Genomic DNA, 14,125 nt, shown 5'->3' on the forward strand with positions numbered 1-14,125 from the left:
ATATCATCATCATTGTAAACATTAGCATGGTACCTGACAAATGAAGCAGTGTACAGGACTTAAACACGAAATGTAATTTTCTAGTTGTTGTAAAGAGATGAAGGTGGTCCATGTACCACAAGTGAGGCCATCTTTATTTTGATGACCACAGAAAGACAGATACTTGATTTAAGGTATCTAAATTTGCAAACCGTGTCTGTAACAAGTTATTTTAAGTTACTCATCTACAAACATTACAGTCAGATATACTGGAGTTCAAAATATATTCTATGGGTAATTTTTAGCCCTTTCATGTGTCTTGGTAACGCAACAGAGAACCATCAAAAAATAAAAGGACACCAAAGACTACTCCAAAGAGACTTCTTCACACACATACTGCCAAATGTCTCCTGCTTTCAAAAACAAATAAACAAATAAAGGAGAAGCATGCAAGAAAGAAGTGAAAGAAGTCATATCACAAGCTGCCAAAGCTGCTTAATGTCTTAGGCTGCCAACTAATTTGACCTGTACAATCGAAGCACCTTAAATTTGTGCACCTTGTTCTGTACTTGTTGCCATTAGACTACTGGGCAGAATTTAGTCTAGAACAGACTGGAAGCTGGCTACCTGAAAGATCATGTCCCTACAACATTCTCTTGCAACAGGAGTTGGTGGAAAGTGTGAAGTCAGACCTTTCCTAAAGAGATGTAGCTGCTGGTAGAGCATTCTCTGACAGTGATCAGAATAGCTTAACTCTTATTCTATATCTGGGTTGACATACACAAATCTTTCGAACATGCTGAATAAACAATTCCACACATTAAGACTATGTTTGAGATCGAGAATATATTGATGGGCAATACTGTATACTGTGATTTTTAACGCACAGAACAAGCCACAGCTGCTCCAGGCATGCCTCATGGGCTAGAGCCCATTTATCAAGCCAGTTAACCAGCCTTTGGCTATCTCCCATCAGCCCTCTTCTGAGGATTACTCAGGACAGCACAGCAAGCAGGCTGAATTAATCTTCTAGTGGTCACAGAGGCAGCAGCACCACAAGCTGTTTCAATCAGACAAGATTCACGTAGTCCAGTCTGAAATAATGTTCAAGAGCAAACATGAAAGGGAAAATATACAATTTTTTTTTTAATTTTTTTATTTTTTTTTTTTAAATAATCACCTAGCTTCCAGAAAGATTGCTTTTCGGAGACTTCCGAGTCCCTGAGTCCTTGTATTTAACAGCTCTTGAAGGGTTTTTTCTTCACTGATTTTCTCAGTAGCTCTTGGACACATACACTTTTAGCATTCGCACCACTCTGAAGAAAGGGATTCCATAACTTAATTACACATGCCGTATAAGCCCACTCATCTGCTATGTCTCTTTGAGGGAAGTCACACAGCTCCTCCTTCATCACAGTGCTGTACATGGGCACATGAGCAATAAGTCACTCCAAGTCCACAGTAAACCCTGCATTTCTGGCAGGTGTCTATCCTAGTGTACTTGCTGCATGGGTCTATAATAGGATGGGGGGGAAGTTTTATATAAAACATGGCACAAAGAGACAGATCTCAGAATTAGAGAGACTGGGGTAAATGCTCAGAGACTTCCGTGAGGATATGGAATTATATTTAAGAGGAATCCCTCCTCGCCCAGATATACTGGCATGACAATATGACTAAAGGTTTATCAGTCCGCCTTACAATTGTAAAATTCTTCCAGCAAACAAAATAATTCGTCACATTTTACAATGTACTAAGATAATTTTGTTTAAAACACAAACTTGGTAAACTGCCTACATTTCATAGCACTAAGATTTTTGATAAAAAGAAGTTCCGTGAAAATCAGTGAAAACCAGTTTCACAAGGGTTTCTCTCTGGCACCTAATAAATTTTAATCTGAATCACAGCTTTTCCCTCATTAATTTGGGTTTCTCTCCACTCTCCAGCCATCTATTTTCAACAATATTTGAGACCTTTCTCACTCTGTCAAACATAGCTGAAGTGTAGTTGTATGTTGAAAACAGGTTTCCTAAACAGGCTACTTGAAATGCCCTCCCAATTGGAAGATTATAATCTTCTAGGGTTCTTACAGTTGGTTGGCAATCCAATATGGTTGCCATTGTATGCCACAGTTCTATTTTCATCTCTGAAAAGAATAAGCCAAAACCCCTTCCAAGACTCAAATACTAACCTTTGCAGAATACTTTCCGCAGTGCGTTTTCCTTTTTGTACTGCCTTTGGGCCTCCCACTGGACAGACAGCAGTAGCTCTGAAGCCATCAAGGTAAGTAGCATTTACCTAACGATAAAGGGATTATGAAATTACACAGGATTCAGTACTGATATTCTATAAAATGCTCTCTGACAATCATTATCCATACATTAAGCAGAAGTGGAATAGCAAGAAACCATCATCATAATCATCACAAAAATTTACTCCATTTAAAATTCAAAATTCTATTAGAGGAAGATTCAAATCTGCAAAACTGTGACACTCTGAATCACTTCTCATTGTCATCCTTAAATTCTCCTATACTTATCTATTTTGGTACATAGGAAACATTCTGATATTGAAAGGCTGAATAATCTACCACAGTGAAATAGATCAGACATAAGTTTCCCAGAAGTATTGAAGTAAATGTGGAAAACTATCACATACACACACATGCACACACAAAAGAACATGCTATACATTGCAAACACTTAACTAATAAGCATTTTACTAGACTTCCAGTGCTATCGCTGCTTTACTTTCATTGTATTAGAGCTCTGTTATGACCATAATGCATGGCCATAAATGGTAGAAAAGCTTTAATAGATATATCTAAACTAAGCACGATGAGCATTTTCAACATTTGTTACCTAACAGAAAAACAAAAACAGAAATTGAAGAACCTGGTAAGACATTCAGCATAACTCTCTATAAACAGAAATGTTTTTTCCTACAGTAAATTTTCAAACACTTCAAACTTTTAAATGTTCCAAAAAACAGTGTTTCAGCTATTTATTTTGAGAAGCTATTTCACAGGTAATGTATTTCTCATTATTTTCCCTGAAATTTACCTTATATCTCACTTTCTCGTATCATTGTTTTACTAACTACACCTCACTTTTAACGCAGCAATTAAATAATTTTCCTCTACGCTTACTGTAAAGCTACTGAAAGATGTAACACACCCTTAAAATATTTCTAGCTTGTTATAATGCCCATTCAGTCACTTCCTAGCCAAGTTGAACATATTAAGTTCATTTCCTAAAGATTACTTCTAAACAGGTGTGTAAAGCATATGCCCATTTATCACTGACAGCCAATTAAACAGTTTCAAAAAATAGAAATATTTCACAGGAAGTCTAACTTACATATTTTAGAATATCATTACGCTGTTTTATATACAAACCATAAGATATATTAAAAAATATTCCTTAACACATACATTTCAAATGTCCTACTTAAGACATGATAATAAATAAATATAAAATAAATTAAAACTTATTTTTATTTTACTGCTGTGTAAAAAACAAACTGTCATTCTGTTTTGTTTATTCCACTTCATGGTTCATCAACTGAAAAATCTCAAATCTCAGTTATTTCCTTTAGATACACAGAAGTATGGAAACGTAAAGTCAAGAACAAAAACTGCAGGAGGACAAGGCTGCTGAAGAGAACAGTCACTGAAAGTTGCTGAGAAGAAGCAAAACATATTCTGCTTCAAACCGCACATTCGGACCAAGGAAGAAAAAGTATTTCCTGCTTCATACATTCACTGTCTTCTGTATTTGCCCATATCAAATTCTACTATTTACTACAGGAATAATAAAAGCATTAGCATAGCTATCATTTGATTGATGGAATTTGATGTTTTGTACAAAAGTATACTCTTCATTCTATGTCATTTTTAGGAATTACTTCTAAATCTACTTCTCCTTCAGTTATACAATAATACCGTAAGCTTGATTTTTAAAACTAAACATCTTTTAGAAATGTGCTGCTAATTTATGTTTTAAGACTTTTTCGTTGTTGTTTCAAACACAACAAAAACATGTTTTCAGATTAAAAAGACACAGTTATTCCCAGATGCAGATAATGCAGACACAGATCACTTTGAGAAAGGAAATTTGTTGTTCCAGCATTATGTAACTAGAACACTTGAACTAATAATTAAAATTCTGAGGAAATGCAAAAAGCTGACAAGACAATATTGTACTGAAATTGTAGGCTGCCTATCAAAAAAAAAAATTAAAAAAATCAATACTTCATTATATTAGGTGAAAGTTTAGAAAAATGTGTTCAGATTACACTCCCACAATACTTTTAAAATATCAAACCCCTTCTTCATAAAGCTGATACAAACATGATTACTAGAAAGCTGACCGAAGTGAAAAACTAACTAAGGGCATCAGAAAAGAGACCTGTGGTATACTACTCGATTCTAACAATGCTTTGTCAGTATGCTTCAATTATGGAGCCTTTAGAGAGCTCTTCTATTCTGACTTTACAGCTCACCAAAACCAAACCTGCTTTGGTGATATTATTATTTTACCTTCGAAATACTGTGTCTTTTAAAAAACTGAAACTCTATCTTATGTAAAACTGGTTTTAAAAATGTCAGAAATATTTTTAAAATGCAGTAAAAAAATTCAAAGAAAAATTATGCTCAGACATACATTGTATTATTTAAATAGAAATAGTAGCACAATTCCCTGCTTAGGTTAACTCACTTTTGATATGGCTGTGCTAAGCAGTTAATTGCTGATCTCGACCTTGCTTCTGTAAAAGTCAGTTTTGCCACTAGTTTAAACAAGAAAAGGATCCAGCCCTATTGGTACTTCACCAGAACTGTATTACCTTAGCATCCATTCAGGGAATGGGGACCACTAGAAGACTATAGTAACAAACATAAAAGTTCACAATTTTACTAGAAGTGCGGGTTTCTTTCAACAGAATATTTCAGGAGACTATCAGTCTCATTCCTAGTTGCTCTCTTAACAAATGTAGTTACTCATTATTTACCTTTGAAAACTACTTGGCAGATAAATTTCACAATGAAATAGAACAAAATTAACACACCAGTCTAAAAATCAAAAAGTATAAAGGTGTTAGTGGGCTAAGATGTTTTAAAAATTATGATTATTACTATAAAAGAACCATCTCAGCCTTCTCTGGAGGTTTGTGGATAAGCCTGTTATACAAATTAACATGTTTTTATGTATCAAATAAGATTTGTCTTTTTTTCTTTTTCCCCTCTTTCTTTTACTCTCAGGGCAGAGAGGATGAGGATTGTAAAGTGGTAACAGTTTTTGGCAGAAAGTATTTAGTATTTTCTCCAAAATATAGAATTTTGTAAATCAAAAATACCTTACACTCCACAGAAAGAGATAATACCTTATAAAATGTTGAAGGAGGCAATCCTTTTGCTCCATGAACTTTCACTGCCCCACCGTCAAAACCTATAGTGGTTTAAAAAAAAAAAAAAAAAAAAAAAAAAAAAAAATCAATATTTAAGCTTCTTCAATATAACTTCAAAGACATTCTTTTGTGATACATATTAATCAAATGCACTTAATTAAAAAGCAAATCATTGATAGCTGTACTGCCACAGAAGAGAGAATCTTTCACGAAACAGTCCTCCCTGCCTTAGAAACACAAACAGCAAATTGGTGACTAAATTTATAACTTCAATGAGTCTTTTAACAGAATGCTTGAAATGTTTATTCATGTACTAAAAAAAAAAAAATACTTAACACAGAAAGCAGCCTTAGGACTTCAGACCCAATAGTTATTTTCCACTTAACAGCCAGTTACCGCACACACACACAGAGCATACAATTTACTGTAGTTGGCTGGAGTGGACTGCAGTCCTTCACTTGGTAAAGAAACAAAACAAGAAAGATGAGAAACCAGTGACAGCTTATTTGCTGATAGCTTAGTAAGTGAAGGGATAACTTAACTTTAGCCTTCTTGTCAATAACAAAACCAGAACAGTCTGAATGTATGTTCCAGGGCAACTACCATGTTCAGTATTAGGAATATGAACGCCAAAAAGAAACTGGAGAAACTTGCTGTCATGGCATCAGGGTCAAGCTTGAACTAGAGAAAATCAATAGGTGCAACTCCTTGAAAATTAGTAGTGCAGGATCAGCACCTCATGTCAGACAGACAGAATTACACTGTAGCTCACCTGTACCTAACCTGTGCTTGCAAATATTTAGGAAGCAGTTCAAAGCTTTACATAAATCCTCTGAAGAGATCAAATCAGAACATATCTGAAAAAGTGAATGTGACTAGCAGAAATTTTACATGTCACTCAAAAAACATCACCACTCTCTCTGCAAGATTGACATAAGGTTAATTTAACTCTCTCAATACAGAACAATATCCCTACAGTTAGGGTGAAGATCTGGAAGAGTTTCATGTTCCAGGTGAAAGAGTAATACAAAGAAAAAACCTGGCAAAACAAAATGCATAGCATCCATTGACAAAAAGAAAAACAGAAGCACCTCTCAGTTCAAACACTGCAAGTAAATGCAAATAATCCAGCAGGACAATAAAATTGGCAATGTAAACAGCAAAAATAGATAGCTTGCCTGTTTTTACTGGTGTACGTGTCAAAGCACTTCAAACTAAAAATATTTAAGAAATCTGCCCATTTTCCATCTGTTATATTTCTAAGAGGGCTAACTGAAAGTTCATGTGAAAGTTCATTTTAAGTTCAAACATGTCATATCGGGTCATTTGCAAGCTAAAAGTTCATAGGAAGGTTAGGGTTTCTTTTTTTTTTTTTTAAAAAAAGACTAGTGGCTAAGAGCAGCAAGCTGGCCTTATCAGACTGCCATTTGGTTATGTTACATGAGCAGAAGGTTCACTGTACAATTTTATGGTACTTTTATTATTGAAGCAAAATATTTTTGATGCTACAGTGTTTTGAGTTTTATCACAGTAAGTTTTTAATTTGAGATTTCAATTGTTCTAAGCTTTATAAAGAAATTCGGCATACTGTCACAGATAAGTTCCATTAGAATGAAAAAGGATACATAACACAGATGCAGTAAAAAACAAACTTCAAATCACTGTAGCTAAACATTTTTTTTTCAAGCTGCCTTATCCAACCTACAGATCTTCAAATCTGTTAAGCCTGGACTTTTTTGTTTGTTTTGCTTTTAAAGCTAAATTCAGAACATACGTTATATCCATCTTTAGTCTACTGGCTGTTGAGAGTTTCGAGGATAGCAAATGGACTTTTTCAAACAGAGATTCTCTCGTGGAAATCCTGTACCTAAGCACGCTTCTACCACTTAAGATGATCCACCTAAATGTCTAAGAAAAACATCATTACCAAGTAGTGCTTTGAAAGTCACAGCTTTCCATTGCTACTAACATTTCAAATGCCATGTACAAACCATAGACTTTTTTGAGCAAAGAAACTGAGCTGCAGTTTAAAAAAAATACTGAAATCACAGTGGAGCTGTCTCAATGTTGCTCACATAGAATACGTAGTTTAAAGACTTGGTAGGTGCAAGGCATACATTAAAAAGTAAAGCAAAAGGAGTAGTGATCAAAGATTTAAATTAGTCAGCCAGCAAGATAAATAAGAGTATGGTTAAAATTTCTAAAGGAATTCCTAGCAAAAGTCCTTGAAAAAATCAGTTTAATACAGTATCACACTCTAAGGAACTGATTTAACAAGAAATATGCAGAGAAAATATGCAAATTAAAGTAACTGCTTTAGTTTGATAACCCAGTTCATTGACACAGATCTCTTAACATGTAAGAGGACCAACCTGGAATTTCGGTGATGGAAACTTTGGAAAAGTCACATGTGACATCTGGTAAAAGATAGCGCTGAGGATTGCCCAATTCATACACCAACTGTTCAGCTACAGTGCCAAATGAGATTAATCCCCCTGTGTCTGGTGGTTTGGAAAGAATAAAGTCTCCTTCAGAGGAACATTCTACAATGGGAAAGCCTATGTTGTGCCTAGAATATGAAAAACATTGAAAAAACCCTATGAATACAAAGGGAAATGGAAAAGAAAAATGAGTAACAACATATCAGAATTTTATGGTAATGACTCATTAAATAAAACTGATCAAGAGTTATAACATATCTGGTTGTTTCTGCAGAGACATACACAAGAAAAAGCACTGAACAAACTGCTCAACCAAAATAACAGGAGGATGCATTTTATTCCCTGGCAAAGGAGTGCATATATAACAACAGATACCAGCAGTAAACAGATAGAAGTGGAGAAGGGAACGGAGAAGGACACTAACAGAAATGGCTGAAGTAAAAAGAAGCCAAAAGAATTAGAGGACTATGATTAAAGAGGTAAATTCAGAAGAAAAACCATGATGGCTAATTCTAGCCTAGTTTGGCTACAGCAGCACACACAGCACGAAGGTGAAGACATGTAAATAGACCCTGCACTCTGGATTTGTAAAAAGGCAGTCAAAGCAGAAAGAACAGACTGTGCTGGAAGCCTCAGAGATGAAGGGAAGTAGGAAACAGGAATAATCACACCCATTAAGGACAATTTCATATGTTAATAATAAGTTATACACAGAAAAGTTATAATCAGAAAACAGAAAGATACATGAAAGTTAAGATCTTCAGCCCAGAACAATAATAAAGGACAGAATGAACAGCAAATTATGAGGCATAGCAAAAAGAAAAGCAGTAAAACAGAAAATTATAGACATGTTTGTACATGAAAATATTCCTCCTCCTTTCTCACAAGAGTAATATACAGAAAGCGATAAAATAACTCATAGTAAGAGGCACATGCTGGTCATTACAGTAGCAGGGCAGAATTTTCAGGGTTATGTGGATGAGATCTAGATATCTGCTTTCCCAGCTAAAAGGCTTTTATTTTATTTACAGAGAATTTGAGCAAAAGTAATGACTTAAAAAAAAAAAATTTGAAAAAAAAAAATTTAGAAGTACCTGAAAATTAAAAGAGCACCTTAATATTCTTCTAAAAAGGCTACCTGGCTCACTCCCCTCACAGGAAGTTGGAAATTTGTGCACATAAAGTGTCCCAGAGACACAAAAAGAACACAAAAAGAGGAGTTAAGGAGATGCAGCCACTTGCAAAAGCAATACTGTTCTAAAAAGGTCCTAATAATGAAAGGTGGTGAACATCACCATTCTCATTAAAGTCGATGACCTTCAGGTCCTTCATACATACTTAAAATCAGTCCATCCCTGAAATTAATTATTTTTGGGTGCTAGTGGTAACAATGTGCTGAACATACAACCAAATTGGTTATCAGCAAAGGTTAGATGAACATAGTTTGTATAACATAAATCCACAAAGTTTTGAAGGAAGTAAGCAAAGAAACCAGTGAACTCTTAAGTGACATTTGTAAAAGTTCATGGGAGTTTGAACAGATTCCTTATCATTGGGAAGCTTGAAACATAACCCTGTTATTTAAAAAAAAGGATTAAGAGACAAGCTCTGTTACCAGAGATCAGCAACTTTAATACTGATAGTGTACAAAACTTGGAAAGTATGGTAGCTGGAGGACACCTAGAAAAGCCCACATCGAATCAGTAAAGATTATACTTCATGAGACTGGTCTTTGAAACTATTTAAACCACTAAACAGATAAAGGGAAACAAAAAACCCCACCCTGGTGAATACAAAGAATTGCATGAAATCAACAATTTTTTTATACAAGTTATTCTAGGGGGGAGGGTTTTGAGGGGAAGAGGAGGGAGAAAAGATAGTGGCAAGAAGTATGTAACATTCAACATTTTAAAGTGTGACGCAGAAAAAAAACTAACACCCAATACCCTCTCAGTTCTTGGTCTTGAACATTAATATAGGGTAACAGACTAACACATGTAATTATCCCAATTTTACAGGTAAGGACACACATACAGGAAGCATCATGATTTGCCCAGTGTTACACAGCAGGATCAGTGACTGAACAAGGCTAGAATTAAGGAGCTTTTACCCTCTTGGTGCCATGCTTGTGAGCTTTGAACCTACCATCGATCTGTCTTGTCTTAAGGCAACAGCACCAGGTGCCTTGCTAGCAGCCTCAACACAGCTTATTTGAATCACTTCCCCGAAAGTGAAATCACTTCCATCAAGACAGATTACGCAGTGCAGTCTATCCCACTGCAGTGACAACTGCTGCAGCCCACTTTGATCTAAGTCATCAGCACATGCAACTCTTACAACACATTCCTGCACCTACTCCACAGTGATCTTTGTTTTGAAGGAAGAAGAGGTAAACTGTAGACACTCAATTTTCTACTCTGAACCACTAAGTCTACTAACATCGATTAAACTTCAGTTTGCCCAAGCTCCACTCTCAAAAGACACGAACCATTAAAAACAAAACCCAACAACAATATAGCAAGGCAAAGAGAGAAATTTCACCCCCTAAAATGGTTAAAATCTGGCCAACACTTAAGTCATTAAAAGCAGACCAATCATGGAAGACAGCAGATAAACAGTATCAGTATAAACAACACTATTATTCAGGTCCCTTAGTATGCAAAACGAAGGACAGACTCTGATTTTCCTGTTATCTTAGGGCCATCAAAGTCAGAGGATCTTTATGGTGGAATTTTTTATGCTGCCAGAGTAGCTGGAAGGAGACCATATAGGTACGAATGTACTTTCTGGAACAGCTTCTAAATAGCCTTTAAGGTTGAGACACATTTGCTGTATGAAAAAAGACATTCAGCTCTTACCACTTGCAGCAAAGTGTTGACCGAAAGCTTGTAAGAAAATTGTATGAAGACGACATTCTAACACACACAAAAACCCAACCAAAACAAAAAACAAACGCCCCCCCCTCCCCCGCCCCCAACCAAAAAAAAAAAAAAAACCACCACCAAAAACAAAAGGGGGAAAAACAAAAGTCTTCCTAGGACGGGCATGCTGACATAGGACACTAGTACATCCTAGCATGATAAGAATGCTTAGCTATATTTAAACCAATCTGAAATCCATGACCCAGAAGGTCAATGAAAAGAACATTACAATCAGTAATGTTGGTCATCTCTCTAATTGTTACTCTGTTTCAACTGTTAGTGAAGGTATCACGGAAGACTTCTTGCCTTCCTCTGAGATAAGCATGAGGGATGTTTCCTCCTCAATGTACACCACCACCTAATGAACTTTCCTGAATGCTCAGTTAGTTGCAGATGTGTTTCTCCCAGGTCATGTCAACTCTAAAAGCTTTCCTCACTTTTTAACAATTCAAAACATAGAGACGCAATGAGTTGGGCAAGAAGCCCCTGGATTCCATCCGTATTGTAACTGGGTAACTGGGAAAAATACATACATCCTGTACTACCTCGTAGCAGATGCCAATAACAACATACATTAACATATGCATGCTTAAGAGAAAAATGTATTTTGTATATTGCTAAAAGACACTACTTAAAATTAATTTTCAGCTTGGAAACAAACTGGGCTAAGTCACTCCTATGGCATGATTCAGTCAAGTGACAGCTACTTAAACCTGGCGTTAGAGCTCCCTAGCAGCAATGGCTACCTGGATGGGGTATTCTAGCACATACCACAGGTACTATGATCACACCATCACCTTGATCTGCACTTCCACTGCAAGAAGTAACTCTTTGCCCGATTCACTAGTAGGTTTTGCTGAATGAATACACACCATATGACATCCGCTCTGTAACATGCTGACTTTATGCTGGCCACAACCCACAGCCAAGTTGTAATTCTGTACAGTGTAGCAGGGGAGTTAAACCACAGAACTAGGAGTTTGAACTTGAGCAGCAACTACAGTCATGGCATCCCAAGTGGCACAGTGGCCAAGTCGCACTTTTCAATAGTAAAAGAATTGCATCAGTTCAGTGATAAAATCCTCTAGTAAGATGGGGCAATATCAAGCAATGTAAACAATTCTGAAAGGAAACTACTAAAATGAATTCTAATTAAATTATATGATTGTGTAATTAATAAAATACAGAGATAAATATGAAAGTACTGATTTTAAAACATTTTGAGCAATTCTTTTAACACAGAGTTAAAATACAGAAGTAATATACATCAGCTTGTGAAAGGAGATGACAGCTAACATTCTTTTATCCAAAATGTCTGTTTTGGGTTGCATGTTTGGTATTTAACAATTAAATAAATTACATGCATTAGTAAACCAGAGCACTGAATAAATCCAAGCTAAGATTAAATCTCAGAAAAACCCCCTCCAAGTTGGGGCTAGGTGAGGAGTTAACAGTTAAAGCAGGTCCTCACTGACTACAGCACAGGGGTAACAAAGTTCCAAAACTGGTTTTGCTGCTGAAGCCACCTTCTCATCAACCACCTACAGCTGCCGTCCTACTCTAACAGGAATCAGGGCTCTGAAACTGAGTCTCCTGTCAGTTCTCTGCCTGCCAACGACTTACTCTTGGATTAATTTTTTCCATGTAAAATGCTGGGTTTTATTCAGTTTTGGCTCTCAGAAGTGTTACAGGTTATGGGCATGTCACAGGTGATAACATGAACTGTCTAAACAGAGATTTCCTCTCTGTCTACTCTGGGACAATGCACTCTATGTAGCTATGAAGATAGCCTTCCTTCTTGTTCTGCCACAATCTTACACCATTTGCATTACAAAAAAAAGTAAAATCCATGATCCTGGGTCCTGTTTGGCTCAGCGAGAAAGACATTGTCTGAGATAAAACAGGTATTTCTTCCCTCATAAGGTGCCAAACTCCTCAAGTATCTCATTCTGGCCACTACTGGTAGACTGAGGAGATTACTGGCAACAAAAGATGGGACAGTTAGTGTAGTACATTTACTTGCAGGGGAAGATGTTGCAAGAAAGAAAAACAAAAAAGCCATAGCAATGCATGTGACATGGGTGAACCAGGGTCCAAGTAGGCTGTGGTATGAACTTTTGGCTTTACGGCTAATGCAGTTTCCTGGGATGTGACTCAACAAATGTCACGCTGAGGAGAGCTCTAAGCCAAGCTTCTCAACTCCCTGGGCATGTATTTTAACTGCAATGCTATTAGGCAAAAAGTAGAAACTGCTACCACTATTAGGCAAAAAGTAGAAACTGCTACCACTTCTAGCAGTGTTTTTACAACCAATTCAAAACTGCTAATATGTGTCAGGCAAGATCAGCACAAACTTAGGAGTAAGGTATATGCATCTCTTTACACGTAGGTACTAACATGTTTCCTAACTTCTGCTGCAACTCTGATTTTGCCAAAATTTATTGATTTCATCACTTATCTCCTCTGACTAGGGCATTTCAGAGTATGCATTGTATGTAAACTCTTAATGCCTATACAATTTCAGGCCAATCAGACAGGCTGCCTGGTGTTCTCAGCTGCCTGGAATAGAGGGTGCTACAGAGAAAAAGGCTTTCCACATTGCTGATTGGGACTTGCATGCTGGATTCTGTTCAAGTCCCAAATTAAGCAATCTGGATCCAGCCCTTAAGAGACTACAACTATTGACTTACCCTTTTGGTCCTCCCAGGCCAGAGGATTATGCAGTCTCAACCATTGCACACTCTTGGCTTAGGGCAAAATGTCAGTGTTTATCATCTCCTCAAAATGATTACTCTACTGATCAGCATTACTTTATTCTCTCCTGCATTTCAAAACAAAACAAAACAATGTACTCATCACCCACTGGCACTAAATAATAGTAAGAGACAGCAATGTCTGGGGTTAAATGAAAATTAAATACTGAACTGTGCATTATCAATATAGTTCTGTCATCACGGTTTATTTTGACACATTGCATGAACTCCCTATTGAGTGCTGTGCACTAGACATTAAATTGGGAGCAGTGATGTATTATCACTACTTCTGACCATCTGCTGACATATATTACTACACAAATAACAGAAAAGGAGCCTTTTTTTGATAATTTACTTAAAATCAGTCATTTAAGAACGCTCATTAGTCTTCTATAAACTGTGAACTAATGGTTTCTTGCATTTTCTCTGCTAAACATCAGAGAATCCACACAAGGGGCAAGTCAAGCAGCCTTCCTCTCACTGGAAAAGTAAACAGCATCTATCCCCTCTACCTGTCTGCCTGTTTTCATGAAAACTGGACAAAACTTTACAGCTTCAAGATTCCTGCATTTAAGTCAAATACATTACGGAGGTACACCCAGCACAATTAAAGAAATCCCAGTGC

The 14,125-nt window shown here is 36.5% G+C and overlaps 1 protein-coding gene across 1 annotated transcript in view; it reads right to left on the reverse strand.

Moving 5' to 3' along the window:
• The window catches only part of LOC127015575 (uncharacterized), a 70,902-nt gene that overhangs the window by 44,200 nt on the left and 12,577 nt on the right, over positions 1-14,125 (reverse strand). Inside the window, exons 9-11 of the mRNA XM_050895587.1 lie at positions 7,758-7,954; positions 5,362-5,426; positions 2,171-2,277 (exon numbers count right to left, since the gene is read on the reverse strand). Of these exons, the coding sequence (XP_050751544.1) occupies positions 2,171-2,277; positions 5,362-5,426; positions 7,758-7,954 (369 nt within the window). The remainder of the gene's footprint in view (positions 1-2,170; positions 2,278-5,361; positions 5,427-7,757; positions 7,955-14,125) is intronic.

Source organism: Gymnogyps californianus, chromosome 4 (assembly GCF_018139145.2).
Source record: "Gymnogyps californianus isolate 813 chromosome 4, ASM1813914v2, whole genome shotgun sequence".
Lineage (NCBI taxonomy): Eukaryota > Metazoa > Chordata > Aves > Accipitriformes > Cathartidae > Gymnogyps > Gymnogyps californianus.